Source organism: Chiloscyllium plagiosum, chromosome 10, assembly GCF_004010195.1.
Source record: "Chiloscyllium plagiosum isolate BGI_BamShark_2017 chromosome 10, ASM401019v2, whole genome shotgun sequence".
Lineage (NCBI taxonomy): Eukaryota > Metazoa > Chordata > Chondrichthyes > Orectolobiformes > Hemiscylliidae > Chiloscyllium > Chiloscyllium plagiosum.
Genome location: NC_057719.1, coordinates 50,858,595 through 50,882,073, shown reverse-complemented (window position 1 = coordinate 50,882,073; position 23,479 = coordinate 50,858,595). Strand labels below are relative to the sequence as shown.

At 40.1% G+C, this 23,479-nt stretch overlaps 1 protein-coding gene across 9 annotated transcripts in view; it reads right to left on the bottom strand.

The window, feature by feature from the left end:
- kiaa0586 (KIAA0586 ortholog) overlaps positions 1–23,479 on the bottom strand; it is a 515,789-nt gene that overhangs the window by 93,813 nt on the left and 398,497 nt on the right. For all 9 annotated transcript variants that reach the window (XR_006312780.1, XM_043697759.1, XM_043697766.1 and 6 more), the window contains 2 exons: positions 20,374–20,548; positions 16,946–17,192 (listed from right to left, as the gene is read on the bottom strand). Coding sequence is in view for 8 of the 9 variants with exons in the window: in XM_043697759.1 (XP_043553694.1) it covers positions 16,946–17,192; positions 20,374–20,548 (422 nt within the window). In the remaining variant the exon portion in view is untranslated. The remainder of the gene's footprint in view (positions 1–16,945; positions 17,193–20,373; positions 20,549–23,479) is intronic.

Below are 23,479 nucleotides of genomic sequence, written 5' to 3'. Positions count from 1 at the left end.
ATCAAACTTATGATGGTCTTGGAAAGACTATTATTTTGGAGGAGTTCAAAGATTCACTTCTTGAAGTCATGAGAACTCATGTGGAAGAACAGAGAGTTAAAACTCTCATGAAATGGCTAAAATGGCTGATGATTATAAATTGGCTCATAAATCAAAGTTTGGTTTCCGATATCAATTTCAATCTGTGAGCGATAGAAATTGGGGAAAAGAGAAATTTTCACGTGGTAAGGGGAGAGGCGATCTCTTTGAATATAGTAGTTTACCACAGAGTAAAAAGAAAATCCATGTGGGAGAAAAGAGAACGAGAAAAACTCAGGTGTTTTCACTGCAATAAAGTAGCTCATATGAAATCACAGTGTTGGTCATTTAGCAAAAGACAGATGTGGGAAAATGGGATAAGCCAGTGAGTTTTGTTGAATTGGTAAAAGAAAGCACAGTGGAAGCTAAAAAGCTGTAACAGAATGTACAACCTGGTCAAAGGTTGGTTGAGAAGAAAGTGCCGGATCTCACTTGCAAGGGTAAGGTTTACTCATGTTTGCCAGGAGGAGCAGGTAAAGAAATTAAGAAAACTAAAACTTCTACCAGGAGCAAATCAATCTTTGATGGTGAAAAATGAGATATGTAATTCAGAAGAATGAGTTCGTAAACCTTTTCCAAACCTTTTCAAGTTTGACAACATCTTTCCTGGGAGACCAGAATTGAACACAGTATTCTAAAAGCGGCCTAACCAATGTCCTGTACAACTGCAACATGACATCCCAATTCCTATACTTAATGCACTGACCAATGAAACCCAAACACCTTCTTCACCATCCTGTTTACCTGCGAATCCACTTTCAAGGAACTATGCATCTGCATCCCTTGGTTTCTTTATTCACCAATACTCCCCAAGGCCCTATCATTAACTGTGCAAGTCCTGCCCTGATTTGCCTTATCAAAATATAACACCTCACATTTATCTGAATTAAACTATATCAGTCACTCCTTGGCCCATTGGCCCATCTGATCAAGGTCTCGTACTCTTAGATAATCTTCTTCACTATCCACTATATCACCAAATTTGGTGTCATCTGCAAACTTACTGATCATACCTTCGATCTTCATATCCAAACCATTTATATAAATGGTGAAAAGCAGTCAGGGAATTTTGCTAATAGAGTTAGGTAAGAAAGATTAAACTTGAAAGGGTTCAGAAAAGATTTACAAAAGGTATTGCTGGAATTGGAGAGGTTGAGCAATAGGGAGAGGCTGAATAGTTTGGAGCAGGGGAGGATGTGGGGTGATTTTTTTTTAGATTAGATTACATTACAGTGTGGAAACAGGCCCTTCGGCCCGACAAGTCCACACCGACCCGCCGAAGCGAAACCCACCCATACCCCTACATTTACCCCTTACCTAACACTACGGGCAATTTAGTATGGCCAATTCACCTGACCCTGCACATCTTTGGACTGTGGGAGGAAACCGGAGCACCCGGAGGAAACCCACGCAGACACGGGGAGAACATGCAAACTCCACACAGTCAGTCGCCTGAGGTGGTAATTGAACCCGGGTCTCTGGTGCTGTGAAGCAGCAGTGCTAACCACTGTGCCACCGTGCCGCCCAATATTTCTTATAGAAATTTATAAAATTGTGAGGGGCATGGCTAGGGTGAATAGCCAAAGTCTTTTTCCCTGAGGTAGGAGAGTCCAAAAGTAGCAGGCATAAGTTTGCGACAAGGGAAAAATTAAAAGGGACCTAAGGGGCAACGTTTTCATCCAGAGGATTGTGTGTATATGGAACAATCTGCCACAGGAGGTGATGGAGGCTGGTACAATTACAATATTTAAAATGCATCTGGAAGTCGACATGAATAGAAAGGGTTTAAACGCATATGGACCAAATGCTGGCAAATAGACTAGACTAGTTTAGGATATTAGGTGGATGCGGACAGGTTAGACTGAAGGGTCTGTTTCCATACTGTATAACTACAACTAGGAGAAGGTTCAAGATGAGCATAAATACTGATGTGGCCTTGATGGACAAAATTATTGTTTTTGCTTTTATATGTTATATAATGCTAAATAAGAGTGGGTAGGGTACTAACAAAAAGCAAATGCAGATTTGATAAATAAATAGAAAATGGCATATTCAGACTAAATAAGCAAAGCTAATATCAATCCATTAATGTTAATTAATGATGAACCAGTCTGCATCCCATTTCTTATTTTTGTTGGTCTGTTTGCACAGAAACTTAAAAAAAATTTTAAGAGTCAACTTTCTTCCAATCCATTTTTGTATTTTGTTCTTTCTACGTACACATTTTTCTTTATTATTGCTATACTGGCTCAATTCTTTTCTCACTTGTTTTCTCTTCTTCTTTGATTTATCACAAAATTATAATTAATTTAGAATATCTTGTCATTCTGTTTGTTTAGTTGATCAGTGATTTCCAGTTCTGTTATCTTCACTTCCATGATCTGCTTCTTCAATGGCTATGAGTTAGTCCAGTACAGGTGTACACAAATAGCTACTGTTGTGAAATTACAGTAGCTATGATAGTTTCATGACCATTACATGCAGATTAAATAGGGGTTATTATAAAACAGTGACAGCTGAAGATATCCTGATGATGGCAGCAACATGCAAGAAACTCTTTAGTATAATCCAAGTTCCAAAATGTGTTAAATCTGACAACGTATTCCAAAGTGTGCTACTCTATGTAATTTTAAAATTTCAAATTGTTGCTAATTTTACTCAATCTGTATAAATGGTATGTAATGATGACCAGAAAGCTTCCTCTGATTAAATCACGTGATACGCACTGAAGTGCTTTGTGACATTGGGTTTGAATTGTAGTGTTATGGTATTTCATTTCACGACAAGCCGCAGGAAGGTAAGAGGTGGAGTATATATTATAAAATTCTATATTCAAATATATAATGATGTGTATATAATTAATCAAAGGATTCAGGTGATACAAAAATTCTCAAAATATACTCCAAAATATTTAGATATCTAACAAAATATAAGGCTTCGAAGAATGTTCTACTTTCAGTTTGCTGACAGCAGTTGAAAATCTGGCTGCAATTCAATGCTGATTGGATGGCATACTAGCTGTCAGATGAAAGTTGTCATCATCACACTGCTGCAACAGCATAAGTAAAGCAATAACATGGTGACTCATGCAATTTTTACAGACCCAAAAGACTGATTTACAGTTAGATACCAAGTTGTTCAGTATCTTGTTTACATTATTTACCAAGTATGTATAAATTAATGGCATTCCCCTGTCAAATGGTAAAATGACTTTACATTGCCGACACCTTTACTAGACACCATTCAGTTCCTACAGGGATACCTCAAGCCAATGACCAGTTTGTTGGAACTTAGAGTTGTTGGAAAAATGGTTTACTTGTGACTTCTGATATTTCTAATAATAAGATATTAACAATATGTACATTACCCTTAGAAAATTCGAAGTTTTGATCACAACGAATGTGGGGATTTTGACAAGGAGCAAATGAACATGTCAGCAAAGCATTTCCTTTTCCAAAATACATTTAAAAAGTACAAACTTTAGTACTGATGAATGATCCTTCTAACATTTTACATACTTAAGGTATGGTATCTTTTACTTATAGTTTTGATCTAGTCTTCAGTCTTAGTTCATACAAATTTCCCACTTGTGTAATAACATGATAACTAAAACCTTTGACACCTTGTATAAATTCCAAACCATTTCTGCCAATTCCATCTCCTCTTGAGTCATCATGCCAAGCTAAACTTGACTGCTTGTAATCTCAGTGTCTTATTTAACCTCAAACCTTGCTTCTAATCACACATGGTATGGAACACTAATAACTACATATGTAGTGATATTGCTTACTTCTGCCTTGTCTTGTCCACCTGCTGCAGAAACATTCACCCATGTCAGCTACTTGTGTGCTTTCCTGTCTACTCTGCCGCCCTCAGTAAATTTAAACTCACCCAAAACTCTGCAGCCTCTCTGCATCTCTGCTGCTATTTATAACTGTAAACCTCTTGTCATTCACTCCTCTCCACACACTCACCAAACTCTGTTTGTCTAATTCTGACACCATGGGTTTTCACCCATTACCCCCAATCCCCCTTATCATTGGTGGCCATTGTTATGCCTAGACCCTGGGTGAGGTTCCTCAACTTGTTACTGTTTCACACAGGATACTGCAAACTGTTAAACTTCTGGATGAAGAGGGGTGAACCGGCCCTCCTTTTTAGCCACTCACCTACTCGATTGGTTGCACCAAAATTAATTAATAAGGATCCCTTTCCTTTTGCATACCTTTCCCCAGAGCCAAAGGAACCTTTACTTTAAAAGGATTTAACTAAGTTAACTAAGTTTGGAATGAGTTAAATTGGCTGCTTTTAACCTCAGGGAAGGGCCGGACTAAATGTACCAAACATTTGAAAGGTTTAAGCAGGTGGCTTTGAACCAGTGGTGGCCACATTTCTCCAGGGTAAGGCAAGCAAGCCTGTAGTGATACCAAGGATGCCAGGGCCAAACAAACACTACTGCTAACAAAAGGTAATCTTCCCATCAGAGAATGCATTAAGTGCCAAGGTGCTGATAAAAGGGATTGAAAAAAGGTACTTATCCATCCCCCTTTACCGTGTGCACCTAGAATTTGATCTGGTGTTAAGACCAGTAATCTTGGGAGTCCTATCAGCTTGCCAGTATATAGCCTGATCTGCTCTTTGGCAATGGCCTGGCAGGTTCAAAGGCAATACCATAACCTGTGGTCTTAAGAATTCCAGTTAGGTCAGGAGATTTGAGGTCAGTATTTTCCCTGACTGTGAGATCCACATGGTCCATAGCCAGACCAGCTCAGCTCAGCCAGTGATAGTTGAGGTGACAATGCAAGCTAAAGACACACGTTAGGTTATTTGAAATCTCCCAAGAGTCCAGAAAACCCTAATAAAGTAAAAACAGAACTCACAAGGTAGTATCCCAACAAGCTGACCCACTCTTAAAAATACTAAATCAAATTACTCACACTAAAGCTGGGGCAGAATTTGTTTCTGAATGCTGTGATATTAAAAATGAGGTGCTGATGAGGAAATGGAGACCCTCTCACATACCTTTTAACGAGGAGTGGAGAGTGATCCACTAGGTAGCAGTGCTACTTGGGTACTGTAGGGGAATATTGTAGCTGGTTCATGAGATTCCATGTTGTTTTATTCAAAACCATGCCTTCGCCAGCCAGCATTGTTACTGGCCACAGCTCCACAGGGATATAGTAAGGTTTTGCAGAGCCTGCCACACTTAACCAGTTGTGGGAAACTCAAACTCTCAATAAGACCAGCACCTAAAGTTTCCATGCTGGCTTTTGGGGAACAATTCAGCAAGGTGTTAGTGGACTGTGTAGGACCCCTCCCAAAACAAAAGAGGGTCACCATGAAAGCCTGGACATGACCACCTGTTTCTCTGCAGCTGTCCCCAGTTCTATATGTGCCATATAAGCAGTGAAGGAATTGATCCAATTATTTACTTGATGTGGTCGCGCATCGAGATCCAGTCGGAACAGGGTTCAAATTTTATTTCCAGCTCTAAAGACTGCCTGGATAGAGGAGGTGAAACCTCATACATTACCAAGATAGGTTGACTCAAGGGGCGCTGTTAGGTTCCCTTGACTGTCAATGCAAAGGAGATCTTGGCTTTCGTAACTCCTAACAGGTTATATTAGTATTGCATCATGCTATTTGGCCTCAAAGAATGTCTGCACCACCTTTCGTAGGCTGATGAACCAGAATAGTGGCAGGCTTATTGAATTGTGTAGTGTAACTAGACAAATTGCTAAGGTACAGTGACAACTGGGAAGAGCACTTGGAGCAACTCACAGCCCTGTTCTGAATATACAGTCAGTTGGCCTTGTGGTCAATCTCTTAATGAGTGACTGCCCAAGTGACCTATGTATGATAGCTTGTGGATCAAGGGTAAGTACTGCTCAAGGCTGCAAAAGTAAGAGCATTAATCCAGTTCCCCATTCCCACAACTAAACAGGAAATCATGAGGTTCTTGGGAATATGTGGATTCTATGGATAATTCATCCCAAATGTCGGAACAGCAGTTGCACCACTACTACAGGAAAAAAAAGGTAGTCTGCATTCCGAAATGTAAACTGTCTTTGAAAAGCTGAAGGTCATTTTAACAAGTGAGCCTAAGTTTGCAGCTCCAAATGTCTGAGTAACCTCAGAGTAGGGGCAGTTCTCCTTTAGAAAGACAAAACGGAAGAGAGACACATCAATTGGATATGTCTTCAAAACAAGTCTTCATTTTATTGAGACTCTACAGTGGAGAAGGAAGCCCTCGGTTTATTACTGACTCACACTTTGGGATGTCTGAAATGGGTACAGAGACCAAAGTCCTTACTGAACACAAACCAGCAAATGTTTTTATTCATTCACGGGATGTTGGTATTGCTGGCGAGGCTCAAGAATTTATTGCCTATTCGTACTGCCCTTGAGAAGGCGGTGGTGAGCTGACTTCTTGAACCGCTGCAGTCCATTGCTGTAGGTAGACCCACTATCCCAGAAGAGAGAAAGTTCCAGGATTTTGACCCAGTGACACTGAAAGAATGGCAATATATTTTGAAGTCAGGGTAGTGAGTAGATTAGAGAGGAGCTTACAGATGGAAGTGTTCCCATGTCTGTTGACCACACCCATCTAGAAGGAAAAGGGCATGGTTTGGAAAGTCCTAAGGAACCTTGGAAAATGCTTGTAGTGCATCTTGTAGATGTTACACATTGTTCCTGCTGAGTGTTAGAGGTGGAGGGAGTGAATGATTGTGGTTATGGTGCCAAACAAGTGGGGTGCTTTGCTCTGGATGGTGTCAAGCTTCTTGAGTGTTGTTGGAGCTGCACCCATCCATAAAAGTGGGGGTATTCCATCACAATCCTGAATTATGCCTTGTAGATGGTGGACAGGCTTTAGGGAATAAGGTGAGCTATGCATTGCAGAATTCCTAGACTCTGTCCTGCTCTTGTAGCCACAGTTTTTACATTGCTTGTCTAAATCAGTTTCTGATTAATGGTAAACCCCAGGATGTCATTAAATTTCAAGGTGACAATGGTTTGATTCTGTCTTGTTGGAGATAGGCATTGCCTGACACTGGTGTGGCAGGAATAATTATTTGCTATTCTCATCCTAATCTTGAACATTATCCAGCTCTTGCTGTATTTGGGCATGGACTGCTTCCAAATCTGATGAGTTGCAATTGGCGAACATTGTGTAATCATTGGAGAACATCTCAATTTCTGATCTTATGATGGACGAAGGTCATTGATGAAGCAGCTGAAGATGTGTCTAGGGCACTACCCTGAGGAACACCTGCAGAGATGTCCAGGGACTGAAGTGATTGATCTCTGATAATCAAACCATCTTTCCTTTGTGCCATACTTGTGAAAGTATGACTCTAACTCGCAAAGAGTCATCGCCCAATTCCTATTGATTTCTATTGCTGGAACTTGACACCACGTTCCGGCAAATGCAGCTTTAATATCAAGGGCAGTTATCTCACTATTGAACTTCAGATGTTTCAAACATATGTTTGAACTAAGGCTAGAATAAGGTCAGGAACTCTGACCCTGGCAGAACCCAAACTGAGCATCAGTGAGCAGTTTGTTGCGAATCGAGTACAGCTTTAAAGCACTGTTAATGAGGGGACATGAGAAGTCGTTGGCAGGTAGGATCAAGGAAAATCTTAAAGCTTTCCATAGCTATATCAGGAATAAAAGAATGACTTGGAAAGATATAGTGGGAAGTTGCGCATGGAGCCTGAGGAGATACAGAAGCACTAAATGAATATTTTTCGTCAGTATTCACACTGGAAAAAGACAATGTTGTCGAGGTGCGGCCACACTTGGACAGTACTGAGATACCTGCTATTAGACTAGATGGGTTTGATGTTTGCAAGGAAGAGGGTGTTATCTATTTTCACACTTTCCGGAATTGCTAAGTCCCCTGAGCTGGATGGGATTTATCTGAGAATTCTCTGGGAAGCCAGGGAGGAGATTGCAGAGCCTTTGGCTTTGTTCTTTATGTAATCATTGTCTACAGGAATAGTGCCAGAAGACTAGAGGATAGCAAATGTTGTCCTCTTGTTCAAGAAGAGGAGTAGAGACAACCTGGTAATTATAGACCGGTGAGCCTTACTTCAGCTGTGGGTAAAGTGTTGGAAAAGGTTATAAGAGATACGATTTAGAATTATCGAGAGAGGAATAGGTTGATTGGGGATAGTCAACACGTTTTTGTGAAAGGTAGGTCGTGCCTCACAAATCTTATTGAGTTCTTTGAGATAGTGACCAAACAGGTGGATGAGGGTAAAGCAGTTGCTGTTATGTATATGGATTTCAGTAAGGTGTTTGACAAGGTTCCCCACGGTAGGCTATTGCACAAAATACAGAGGCAGGGGATTGAGGGTGATTTAGCGGTTTGAATCAGGAATTGGCTGGCTGAAAACAGACAGAGGGTGGTAGTTGATGGGAATTATTCATCCTGGAGTTCAGTTACTAATGGTGTACCATAAGGATGTGTTTTGGGTCCAGTGTTATTTATCATTTATATAAATGAACTGGATGAGGGCAGAGAAGGATGGGTTAGTAAATTTGCAGATGACACTACTCCACACAACTTGTGGAGTTGCGGATAGTGCTGAAGGATGTTGCAGGTTACAGAGGGACATAGGTAAGCTACAGAGCTGGGCTAAGGCATGGCAAATGGAGTTTAATGCAGAAAAATGTGAGGTGATTCGCTTTGGAAGGAGCAACAGGAATAAAGAGTACTGGGCTAACGGTAAGATTCTTGGTAGTGTGGATGAGCAGAGAGATCTCATTGTCCATGTACATAGATCCCTTAAAGTTGCCAACCAGATTGATAGGGTTGTTAAAAAGGCAGCTGAAAATGTGTTGCTGGAAAAGCGCAGCAGGTCAGGCAGCATCCAAGGAGCAGGAGAATCGACATTTCGGGCATGAGTCCTTCTTCAGCCATGTTCTTCAGGCTCATGCCCGAAACATCGATTCTCCTGCTCCTTGGATGCTGCCTGACCTGCTGCGCCTTACCAGCAACACATTTTCAGCTATGATCTCCAGCATCTGCAGTCCTCACTTTCTCCTTGTTAAAAAGGCATACGGTGTTTAGCTTCTATTAGTAGAGGGATTGAGTTTCGGAGCCACGTGGTCATGCTGCTGCTGTACAAAACTCTGGTGCGGCCACACTTGGAGCATTGCATATAGTTCTGGTCACTGCATTATAGGAAGGATGTGGATGTTTTGGAGATGGTTCAGAGGAGATTTACTAGGATGTTGCCTGGTATGGAGGGAAAGTTTTATGAGCAGAGGCTGAGGGACTTGAGGCTGTTTTCGTTAGAGAGAAGAAGGTTGAGAGGTGCCTTAGTTAAGACATACAAGATAATCAGAGGGTTAGATAGGGTGGACAGTGAGAATCTTTTTCCTCAGATGATGATGGCTAGCATGAGAGGATATAGCTTTAAATTGAGGGGTGATAGATATAGGACAGATGTCAGAGATAGTTTCTTTACTCAGGGAATAGTAGGGGCGTGGAACGCACTGCCTGCAACAGTAGTAGACTTGCCAACTTTAAGGGCATTTAAATGGTCATTGGTAAGACATATGGATGAAAATGAAATAGTGTAGGATAGTTAGACTTCAGATTGGTTCCACAGGTTGGTGCAACATCGAGGGCTGAAGGGCCTGTACTGCGCCGTAATATTCTATGTTCTATAATGTCACCTTCCATCAATTCACTGACGATCCAGTACAGACTGATGGGGCAGAAAATGGCTGGGCTTATTAGCTCCAATTTTCCATGTTGTAACAAAAATTCCTGGGCAATTTTCCACATTGTCAGGTTGATGCCAGTGTTGTAGTTGCACTGCATCAGCTTGGTTAGGGGCATGACAAATTCTGGAGCACATCTTCAGTGTGATTGGTAAACTGTTGTCAGGTCCCACAGCTTTTGCAGTATTCAATGCTTCCTACCCTTTCTTGATATTGCACGGAGTGAATCAAATTGGCTGAAGACTGGCATCTGGATGCCGCAGACTTTTTGAGGAGGCCAAGATGGATCATCTACTCAGTGCTTCTGTTTGAAGATTGTTGCATTGAAAGGCTGGGCTCCCCCATCATGGAGTGTGAGCATATCTATGCAGGATATTTATTCTCATCCAGTGAATTCTTCAATTGTCCACTACCATTCACAAATAAATATTGTAGGACTGAAGTGTTTAGATCTAAGTAGCACAAAAGTAGGCCGAATTTCACCAGATTGATATTTCATTTTCAGGCATGGCTAGTGCTTCTCCTGGCAGTACCAACAGGTTTGTCCTCATGATGTGAGTCATCATGGGGCTCAGGGTCAATTTGATGACTACAAAGGATATTCCCTCCCAAATGTCACCTCCTCTGCTGGGTCTAGCCTGCTGGCTGGACCCAGCATACCCAAGGATGGATTTGGTGTCCTCTTGGACAATTTCTGCAAGGTATGATTCCGTTATTATGACTTTATTAGGCTGCTTGACTGGCCAATGAGACAGCTTATGCAATTTTGGCACCTTCAGATATTGGTCAGGATGACTTTGCAGTGTTAACAGTACTGGGTTTAGCCATTGTCTTAAGACACTGCCAGCTGATCAATCCGGTTTCACTCTTTTTCTGAGACTTTTTAAGAGGCTGTTACAAATAAGTGGCTTGCTAGACTATTTCAGAGGGCAGTCAAGAGTCACTGACATTGGTATCTGGTGTCACATATAGGCCAGACCTACATAAGTGACATTAGTGAATGAAATGTATTTTTATGCCAATCAATAATGATTTTATTGGTAGTGATCAAATTTTCAACAGAGTGTAAGTTGGCTCAGTTGTCTGTATAGCTGGTTTGCGATGCAGCATGATGCCAACAGCATGTGTTCAATTCCCAGGTTATCATATAGGAGTCTCCTTCTTAGCCCCTCCCCTTTGGTGTGGGAACCCTCAGTTTGATGAGAAAGCAGTTCTTTGATCTAGTAGGATTCTGGAAACTTTACATTTACCTTGAAAGTTTCAATTGCAAAGTTTCAAATTCACCATCTGCAGCAGTGTGATTCAAATCTGAGGCCCCAGAGCATTACTTTGGTCTGTAGATTATTAATCCAGCACCCTTACCACTACACTGCTGCCTTCCCAGCACTGTTATAAAGGTTTAAGGTCCAGAATTTATTTTGTTGGAGTTTGATCCTTCAGTTGCACCACTTAAAAACCTTCTTGCTGGGAAATCAAATGTGTTTGCAGATACCCTGACAAAAAGTTAGAGAAGCCTGGTTCGGACCAAAGCTAAGTGCATGTGTTAGAGTGAGTGGGTGAGTGGGTGGGTGAGTGGGTGAGTGAGAGAGAGTGTGTGTGTGTGTCTGTTTGTCTGTCAGAGAATGAGAGAACGTGTTGTAATGTATGTTTATTTTACTTTATCCTTTGCAATTAAATAAGAATAAACCTAACTTAATTCTTCATGTGGGAAAAGTGTCATGACCACAGATCAGCACCCAAAAGCACTGTGGTCATTTTTTCAACATGCAATTCCAATGAATAGCAAGTGAAGGGATGACCTATGATCCAATTAATTGAGGCAGAGAGATAATTGCAAAAATTAAAAATAAGATGGTGCTGGAAACAAAACAAGTGGCTGGAATATCATGATAGGTATAGGAGTCGCATGCCGAGGGTCTAACCAAAGTATCAAGTAATCCAAAACTGTACAAACTAATGAAATCATAACAAGTCAACAGACAGATCTATAGTACAGTGATCAAAGAAAAAAAAGAGTCAAATTGGACCCCTCTGGAAGGCCGCTGCCCTAGGCTTGACATGTATGCTCAAGCCGTCAAGAGATGCGCTTCTGTTGCAACACTACAGACTTCTAACAGAAACTCAGCACCTACTGACCAGTTGAACCAGGAACATTCCCCGTCACAATGAACATTTCGGCACTCTACACCAACATCCCCCATGATGATGGCATTTCTGCAACATCCTCAGTGCTCAACACCAACAATTGCCAATTTCCAGATGTCATCCTGCAACTCACCAGCTTAATTCTTGACTACAATGTCTTCACATTTGACAAGCAACTCTTCATCCAGGTACACAGAACAGCCATAGGGACCAAACTTGCATCCCAATATGCCAACATGTTCATGCACAAGTTCGAGCCAGATTTCTTTGCTATAAGAACCTTCAACCAATGCTATTCACCAAATACATTGACAACATTTCATTCTTTTGGACTCATGGCAAAGAATCACCGAAATGACTACACAACAATATCAACAAGTTTCATCCCACCATCAGACTCATCATGGACTACTCTTCAGAATCAGGCTCATTCTTAAACACATGCATCTCCAACAAGGACAGACACCTCAGTACCTCACTCTACTGCAAGTCCACGGATAACCTCACGGTGTTGCACTTTAGTTTCCACCCAAAACATGTAAAAGTAGCCATGTCCAATGGACAAGCTCGGTGTATACACAGGATCTAAAGACGGATACCTAAAGATGCTAAAAGACACCTTCATAAGAACGGGATACAATGCTCAACGCATCAATCGCCAGTTCCAATGTGCCACAGTGAAAAACTATAATAACCTCCTCATAACACAGACACAAGATACGACTGATCAAGTACCCTTCATTGTCCAGTATTTCCCCAGAGTGGAGAAGGGCATGTTCTTCAACATGTCATTGATGACGACGAACATCTCACCAAGGTCTGCCCTATGCTTTCATTTCTTGCCTTCAAAAAACTGCTAAACCTTAAACAGACCATTGTTCATACGCAGCCTTCAGGACAACAGTGACCACAATTCCAAACAACCCTGCCACGGCAACCTCTGCAAGTGATGTCAGATCAACAACATGTGGGTTCCTGATGAAGGGCTTATGCCCGAAACGTTGATTCTCCTGCTCCTTGGATGCTGCCTGACCTGCAGTGCTTTTTCAGCACCACTCTCTTGACACCACCCAACACGGCAAGTACTCATGTGAATCGATCAATGATGTCTACCTCATAAGCTGCAGGCAAGATACCCTAAGGCATGATATATTGGCAAGACCATGCATTCACTATGACAACGGGTGAATGGACACCTCATAATAATCTCCAGACAGGAATATTCCCTCCCAGTCAGGGAACACTTCAAAAGCCAAGGATTTCCAGCCTCCAATCTTCAGGTAAGCTTCCTGTAAGGTAGCCTTCAGGTACACAACAATGCAGAATCGCCTAGCAGAAACTGATAGCCAAGTTCCATACACACGAAACAACTTCATGTCTTGGGTTCATGTCATGCTACACGTAACTCCACCATACTGTTCTGTATTTGTAAAATCTTCCTTGCTGTTCTGTTTTGACACCATCACCTTGCTAACATGTTATCATCTGCCTCCCTTAATTAGTTTGGACAGTTTTGGATTACTTCATACTTTGATGAAACCCTCAGCATGCCTTGATTCTAGCACCATCTTTCTTTAATTTTTTGTAATTATCTCTCTGCTTCAATTAATTGGATCATAGGTCATCCCTTCACTTGTTATTCAGCTGTTGACACTTTATTCACACCGTCTGACACTTATGATCACTTGCAAAGGCCTGTTAATTAGCCTGTTGACACTCAACTCACCCCATTTCTACTGTTTTTTGATCTCTCCACCTATTTGTTCTGTGCCTGTGCTTCTCTCCACTTCACCTGACAAAGGAGTAGCTCTTCAAAAACGTGTTACATCAATAAACTTGTTGGACTGTAATCTGGTAATGTAGGATTTCTGACCATGTCCAACCCAGTCTGACACCAGCACCGCCACATCATATCAATATCAATCTCCACAAAAATGGCCACACATTCAGTTAGAGTCATAGAGATGTACAGTACGGAAACAGACCCGCCGGTCCAACTTGTCCATGCCGACCAGATATCCTGACCCAATCTAGTCCCACCTGCCAGCACCGGGGCCATATCCCTCCAAACCCTTCCTATTCATATACCCATCCAGATGCCTTTGAAATGTTGCAATTTTATGAGCCACCACCACTTCCTCTGACAGCTCATTCCATACACGCATCACGCTCTGCATGAAAATGTTGCTCCTTAGGTCTCTTTTATATCTTTCCCCTTCACCCTAAACCTATGCCCTCTAGTTCTGTACTCCCCATCTATTTATCCTATCCATGATTTTATAAACCTCTATAAAGTCACCCCTCAGCCTCCGACACTCCAAGAAAAACAGCCCCAGCCTATTCAACCTCTCCCTATAGCTCAAAAGCCTCCAACCCTGGCAACATCCTTGTAAATCTTTTCTGAACCTTTTCAAGTTTCACAACATTCTTCCAATAGGAAGACCAGAATTGCACACAATATTCCAACAGTGGCCTAACCAATGTCCTGTACAGCCGCAACATGGCCTCCCAACTCCTGTACTCAATATTCTGACCAATAAAGGAAAGCATACCAGAAGCCTTTTTCACTCTCCTAGCTACCTGTGACTCCACTTTCAAGGAGCTATGAACCTGCACTCCAAAGTTTTGTTGTTCAGCAACACTCCCTGGGACTTTACCATTAAGTGTACAAGTCCTGCTAAGATTTACATTCCCAAAATACAGCACCTCGCATTTATCTAAATTAAACTCCATCTGCCATTCCTCAGCCCATTGGCTCATCTGATCAAGATCCTGTTCTAATCTGAAGTAACTTTCTTCGCAGTCCATCACACCTTTAATTATGATGTTATCTGCAAACATACTAACTATACCTCTTATGCTCACATCCAAATCATTTATATAAATGACAAAAAGTAGTGGACCCAGCACCGATCCTTTTGACACTCCGCTGGTCACAGGCCTCTAGTCTGAAAAACAACCTTCCACCACCACCCTCTGTCTTCTACCTTTGAGCCAGTTCTGTATCCAAATGGCTAGTTCTCCCTGTATTCCATGAGATCTAACCTTGCCAACCAATCTCCCTTATCGAATGCCTTACTGAAGTCCATATAGATCACGTCTACCGCTCTGCCCTCATCAATCCTCTGTTACTTCTTCAAAAAGCACAATCAAGTTCGTCAGACATGATTTGCCACATTTTTCTGCTTTTCACAAATAATTCAGTGACTGATCCGTATATCTTGTTTCTACTTTTATCTTTCTAGACATACCTATTATTTATAATCTGTGTGTACATCAGTTGTATTATTAAGTCTTTACACATTTTGTAAATAATAAACTCATTGTTAATTCAGGAAAGACGGGTAAAATTGGCTCCTTTTAAAATACTATACAGTCAGGCGACTGACCTTTATGGATGTAGGTTTGCTCACTGAGTTGGAAGGTTCATTTTCAGAAGTTTCATCACCACACTAGGTAACATCTTCAGTGAGCCTCCAAATGAAGCACTGATGATGCTTCAAAGGATGGTTACAGACATACACCATCCGGAACTCTATCAAAAAACACATTGACTTGGACCCCATTTACCACACCCCGCCCGAGAAAAAGAACAGGAAATGACATCATCAAAGTAAATGATGTCACCACAGGAAATGACATCACCAACCCAAGGAAACTCAAACATATAAATAGAAAGCGAGCTACACCACGCATGCTTCATTCGGAGGCTCATTGAAGATGTTACCTCATATGGTGACGAAACATCTGAAAATGAACCTTCCAGTTCAACCAGCAAACCTACATCCAGAACCTCAACCTGAGCTACAAATCTTATTAAAATTCACGAACTGACTTTCATGCTAAGAATTTTCTTTGCTAAACCCATCCAACTCTGTCACACACCAGCATTCGAACCATCCTTGAAACACACTGTATTGACCAGGTTTTGGATAAGTCCTTCAAATCTCTCTACCTTTTGCTGAGAATGCTTGTCTTCCCTTTGATTTAATGTAGTTCAAACACTGTGTAGCGTTCTGGTCATCACATTACAGGAAGGTTGTGAGGCAACAGCAGAGGAGATTAACGACGATGTTGCCAAGACTGAGGAATTTAGCTATATGGAAAGACTTAGTATGCTGAAGCTACTTTCTTTGGTACAATGGGGGACAAAGGAGATTAAATTGAAGTACATAAGATTATAAGAGGCCTAGGTAGTGTGAATAACAAGAATCAATTTCCATCAGCAAAGATGTCAATGTACATTGTTGAAGGATTACAGGGACTTGAGGAAAACTTCTTTACCCAAATGACGCACTCACTGCCTGAAAGGATGATTGAATGTGAAACCCTCAATACATTTAAGAAACACCCGTACGTGCACATAAATGTCATAACCTACAGGACTAGGGTTAAGAGCTGGAAATAGGTATTAGGCTAAATAGTTCTTCTGTGGCTTGTATAAACATGATTGGCCGATTGGCCTTTCTCTGTGGCGTGTGATTTGCATGTTTATATTAATTAACAAAAGATGTCTTCCTATGTCGATCAGTACCCTTACTGCTCAACATGGATGTACTATATTAATTGTCTTTTTTTTGAAGGTCCAGCAATTTGCTACTCTCATGCTTATTTTATATGTGGAGGTGTCAGTGTTGGACTGGGATGGACAAGGTCAGAAGTCACATGACACCTGATTATAGTCCAACAGGTTTATTTGAAATCACAAGCTTTCGGAGTGCTGCTCCTTCATCAGGTGAACTTCATCTGACCAAGGGGCTGCACTCCAAAAGTTTCAAATAAACCTATTTTATTTTATTGTAAAATTTCGTGGATACTGCCTGAATTGTAACATTTTATAGAATGCCCATTTGATTTGATGGCATTATCGCAAAAAGTGCACAGAGTGGTAACAGGGCAGAAATAAGATTTGACATGTTAATTGTTTACATTAGAAACTGCAGTTGGTTGACATTATATATTCACTGTGTAATAGATCACTTACATAGCTCTTGCCTGTCGTGTTGCTTCTTGAAATGAGCTGGGATTTTCTTCCTCCAGAGGGAGCTCTACATCTCCCCAGGGGTTTGGAAGCTGTGAAAGCATGAAGCTTGCATTCTTTATCTTCTCAGAGATGGGTTCTGTTACTGGTGATGGCGTTGACACTCTTGAGGGTGTACAGAATGGTGTGGCAACAGGAGTACCAATAGGACTTGATTTTCCTGGAGATGCTAGTCCTGCAGCATCTAAAACTGAATTACAAATATTATTGTTATTTATAATAGACACAACAAAGGAGGACAAGATTAGGAAAAATGCCTTTGAACCATCAAACCTACCACACCATTTAGTATCTGCTACTAATAAATATCTTAATTAACTCATCTTCTATGATCTGCCGATGCAGTATTTTCTACAACTTCAAATATTTATGAAGAAATTTCTCAGGGTTCACATTTATCAATTCTAGTTTTAAAATGAAGATAATTTTTCCTAGCTTCTAATTACTCTACCAGAATTAAGCAAATTCCTCAATTACCTTTTCAATTCCCTCATTAACATATCAGACAGATCATCTCCCAGAGAAAATGACTCATGTTTGCCCAATGTCCCTTCCTCGTTAACTACCCACACCTCAGGGTCCTCTTATGGCACAATGGTATTGCCCCTATTCCTGGACTAAGAGACCAAGATTCAAGTCCCAACTACTCCAGAGGTATGTAATAACATCTCTGAACACGCTAATTCGAAAAACAGGTTAAATAAAAGAAGTACCCACACCCCAGGGCCTTCTTATGGCTTAGAGGTCATGTTCCTATTCCTGGATCGAGAGATTCAGGTTCAAGTCTAACTGCTCAAGGGATGTGTAGTAACATTTCTAAACAGATTGTTTAGAAAAATTGGTTGATTTGAAAAGAAGTACCCACACCCCAGTCTCATGCTGCTAAACTGTCACTAACCTTCTCTCCATGTCTGATATATCGTTCCGAGAATGAGTGTAAAAATTTATATCAACAGTCTACTCACTAACTTAATTACACCTTTTCAATTTTTGTCATACGAAATTGGTTAGAGAAAGCCCAATGAAAGAAGATTCCTGCATATTAGTATTATTTTTAATTGGAGAAGGAACACTTCCATTCCTATCATTTATCTAAATGTCCATTCTGAAATTATTTACTTACTTCTTTTGCATCTGTAGAAGAGGAAGGTGTGTGATGTTGCTCCCATACTCAGCCCCTCTCTCAGTCATGGAATGGCCCGCATTCCTACCTTTTCTTCCTTTGAAGCACCTTTACTCTATTTGGTGCTTTCATGGAATTCAGACAAACTCACAAGCTTATTGGGAACCTACTGATGAGAATAATCACTAGTCTACTCGATGGAGTAACTACTTACTGTACAAATAAACAATGCTCCTATATTACCCTTTCCAAAATTTAATACAGCAGAATTCAATGTTTTGGGAAAAGTTATGTTCAAAACCTACAAAACCTGTCTTCAATTAAATTTAATTTAACTGCAGACTCAAAAAATGAAACAGTACAGATGAAGGTCATTTAGCTAAATTCTATGCCAGAGATTTTCTCTAGAAAAGCCACATGATCTAATTTCATTCTCCTGTTTATTTGCCATTGCTTTTAATGTTCATTTTTATTGAAGACCTTTCAAAATAATTTATGGACTTTGCTTCATCAATGATTTGTGCTGGAAAATTCTACATTTTAAACACACTCTGTGTACACAAGCAGTTTCTAACCTTCTCACTAATTCTGTTTACACTTATCTTCAAATAGTGATTTGTTTTGTTAACATATGGATGTGTGGAAAGAACACAACATTACTTTCTGGTCTTCCCCCACCTTGCCACACCATCTTAGAATATTAGGTTCAATCTTGTCATAAGAGAAGTTGCGCCTTCACAATGTCAGTGAACAATTAAAATGAGGCTAATAATGTCACCAAGAGAAAGCAGAATGACAAACAAGGCACTGTTGTCCAATAATTAATCATTAATCCTATCTCAGTAAATTGTTGACTGCACAATTTCCCTTCCAGTCCATGTTAGCTGATCCTGTTCACAGCTCTCTCCCCCTAAGAACTGCCATTCTCCATCAAAACTGCTAACATTTTGCCTCTCCTGAAAAAGTACTTGATCAAACAATCACCAGTAGTCTATCACCTAGTCTCCATCCTCCCTTGCCTCTCCAAAAATCCCGAATATATGGTTATCTTCCAAATTCGTATTAATCATTCCCAAAACTCTGCATTTTAATCTCTCCAATCAGGAGGAGAAAGTGAGGTCTGCAGATGCTAGAGATCGAAGTTGAAACTTTATTGCTGGAACAGCACAGCAGGTCAGGCAGCATCCAGGGAACAGGAGATTCGACGTTTCGGGCACAGGCCCTTCTTCAGGAATGTGAAGGGCCTGTGCCCGAAACGTCGAATCTCATGTTCCCTGGATGCTGCCTGACCTGCTGTGCTGTTCCAGCAATAAAGTTTCAACTACAATCTCTCCAATCAGGTTTCCGAACTGCTACAGTTACAACATAGTTCTCACCAAAGTCAGAAATGACATCCATGTGACCGACTAAATTAAAATTTCTCTTCTCTGCCTGCAGCCTTGACAAGGTCTGCCATACTCTTTCCTCCAATACTTCTCCACTATCATCCAACTGGGTGTGACTGATCTCACTTGGATCCATTCTTAATTATATTATTGAAACCAGAGTCGTTTACGAAGGCTTCTGTTCTTGTTCCTGCACCATGACCTTAAGTCTGTTTTTTGGCCCTCTCCTATTTCTCATCCACATGCTGCTGCTTGGCAACATTATCTGAATACACAGTGCTAGTTTTCACATGTAAGTTGATCACATTTAGCTCTATTTTCCCACGAGCTCCTCAACTCCCTACTGTTGCTAAATTATCATGCTGTTTATCTGACATCCAGTACTGGAGTAGCAGACGTATTCTCTAATTAACTTGTGAGAAGACTGAAACCAGTGAATTCAGTCTCCATGAAAAAAAGTCTATTCTCTCGTGCTCATTCAATTCAGGTCACTTGAACATCCCTGAATTTAATTGCTGCATCATTTGAGATCATGCCTTCAGTTGCATAGGCCCTAGACTTATTTTTCATAAAGCTCTCCCTGACTATCTGTCTATTTCCTTTGAGGATTGCCTTAAAACCTACCCCTCTCACCTCTTCACAATGCCCTGTGAAACGCCTTGGATAGTTTATTAAAGGTGTTGCATAAATGAAACTTCTTGTGACTAGTACAATAATTTTCAAGTTTATCTCATGACATAACATAAAGTGTGCTGGAGTCTGATCTAATGTTAGCAAAAATTACAGCGTTCTTATTGTACAATTTTACACTAAGGAGCTTCAAAACACTTTCAGACATTGAGTTTAAAGAAGTTCCCATTCACCTGGTGATGATTTCAGTAAAGGTTCTGGTTCTGGTTCAGGTTCTGATTCTTTCTCTTCTGATACTGCGACAGAATCTTGGGGTGTAACGTCTGGTGTTTGGATTAAGGACAGACGTCCAACAGGAGGCGATGGAGTGTGTCGTGGGGTTGGATCTGGTGTTGGGACCAACATCATCTGCAAGAATGGCAGCATTTCAAGCAAATTAAATAAACAGGGAGATTTAATGTGAGCATAACCAAAAGCTCCAACTCATATGTGAGAAGAGATTATACAAAGTGAAATTATTTGCTGTCAGAATGTTCACGGAGCCAAGATCCTAAATCTACCATTTCCTTAATCCATGCATTAATTACAAGAATATATTTTCACAAACTAAATACATGTTTTAGTTACATCTACCTAATTTTTATGATCAGAATATATTTTGTTTCTGTCAAAAGATGAATAATATAACTGAGAAATAATAGATCATATTCTTTCACATTATACAAGCATGAATGTTTTCATCATAATCTGAAACAGTAGTTCACTCAACCCAAAAACTTACCAATAACAAAACAGTGCAAAGAGTTGTTCCATTCTGATGGAAGTTTATATTCTTATCCTTCCCTCCTGAAGGTGATGATTAATGCTGAGACATTTTGGGGATATAACAATCCTTTTCCAAACAACTTTTTTTAATATATGATCATGACCAGACAGCATCTATATTTTTTTTGTGAGGGACATTAGATCTGAATCCAAATAGGACAGAATACTATGGTTAATTTCTTTCTTCTCTTATACAGTGGACCCCATGTGGTCACAATGACTAAGAAAGATTAACTCACCACAAATACAGGATCAAATTTAAGACCATTCGCTATGTGTGGTTCAGTAGGATATATTTAACTGTTGAATTATCAAACTGACCTTCCAAAGAAAAACATGTGAAGCAAACAGTACAGTTTGGGAAATAATTTACAATCCAATTACAACAAGAAAATGAAATGCACTTAACATTGAAAGTAAACAAAGTCTTTTCTTCTTCAATAATAACAATCAGAAATGTACACAGTGTTATATGTGTCATGACAAATCTCTGACCATGAATGATAAATATTCAAGCCACTAAAGAAGTATCTTAATCCTTTATGCTTCAACAAATAGCTGTTTAGCGCAAAACATACTAATTAATCCTTGTCAACGAGTACGGTGCTGGAAAAGCATAACTGGTCAGGCAGCAGAGTCACATTTTGGGCATAAGCCCTTCATCAGGAATGAGGCTGATGAATGACCCTCATGCCTGATGAAGGACTTATGCTCGAAACGTCAACTCTCCTGCTGCTCAGATGCTGCCTGACTGGCTGTGCTTTTCCAGCACCATGCTCTTCACCTCTGATTTCCAGCATCTGCAGTCCTCACTTACTCCTAATTAATCCTAGTCCTACTGCATGAGTGCCTGCAATGTAAGAGGTTCAGTATAAACAAGTACCAGAAAGATGACAAAATATTTATGAGCTTTCAGATTATAGTCAGATAAATCTTCCATCTATTAATATCAATATGTTATTTTTAGGAAAGAAATTTCCCCAAAATGGTGATCAGATTGCCTTCTAAATTTTAATTTTGAAAAACAAGATTATACCTGCATCTGTTTAATTTTATTATATTAAGAAAAGCATCCATCAACTTCTCTGGACTAAAAACAAAGAGCATGGAGCATCCAGTGATAGATTTTAAAAAAACGTGACATTTATTTCACTGATTTGTATATTGAGTCTAGCTATTTTAAATAATATATTCTAACTACTTTATGACATTTCTGATGTTTTATGGTTGAAAACAACATGATTCATTTCAAAATAGTTTTGAGTTAAAGTTTCTCTCTTTGCTGATCTCCAACCTATCCAATATGTTGCAGCATGGAATGAATGGCAAGATTGTAATACTCCTCACAACCCATTCTCAATCACACAGAAGTTGCTAGGGTAATTGTCAAATGAAGGCCAATAAGTTTCCCTGAGGCACAGAGTGCAAAATCAGTAGTAAGCAGACTAAGACTGTCATAAACTGAGCCAACAGAAAAAGTTATTCGATTGTAGAACCCCTATTTTTGTTGCCAATTTATTATGCAGTCTATAGTTTACTTTTAACATCCTATTAGTGTAGGACTAATTGGCTAATCAAAACCACAAATTACCAGTGTGACCTAACTGAATCACACAAATGGAACTATGGGAAGATAAAAAATGATGCTGCTTTATAAATACAGCTCTTCTACCTCCTGCATAATGCAATACACATTCTCTTCTGGGTGTTCAAGGAATATTCTTGATTGAAGGCTCCAATTAAATTCAACACAATTTACCACTAATCATAATTAACATGGCAGGTTCTAAATCTGAGAAAGGATTGCCCAAATAACAGCAGTTTTTTGTTTTGATTTCAATTTCATTTTGACTCCTGGATCAGCACTCAATATCCTGTAAAACCATGTAATTCCTGAGTGCAATAATGCTCTTAGCATTGGGGAGACTGGAATGACATAAAAATGCTAGGTATAGAAATAGTTATTCTGATTGAATATCAGAAATAGAGGTACGTCAAAATTCAGGAGTTTCCTAAGACAATTATAGTAAAATTCACAAACATAATTTTGAGGGGATTTACTCAGTGGAATTCTTTTGATAAGAACACTTAATTGTGCTGTTTAGGATACTAGGCAAATGAACAAATAATTTCAGATTTATTCGGAGAGAAACAAGCATCAGTAACTACAAATGTGTACTTCCTCTGCTACATAATACAAATAACAAGCCCAGCACTGTCCTAAATTTAGCACTCAGCAAAATTGTATCCGGTTTGTGAATCAATCTAGATAGTTTGGGGAGGAGATGCTCATTTGAAACACCAGCATAATCTAATCCATAGCTTACAACAAATGTTGCACTCCTGATGCTGCAACTTAGTTCGGACAACAAATGCTTCAATTTTGAACTAACATAAGTCAGGTCTTCTGCAGTTATGCTGAGAAATCAAATGATAAGCGGATCTGATTGTACCAGTCCCATAACATACCATCAGAGGAGTACTGTGTATAGTTCTGGTCACCCTGCTACAGGA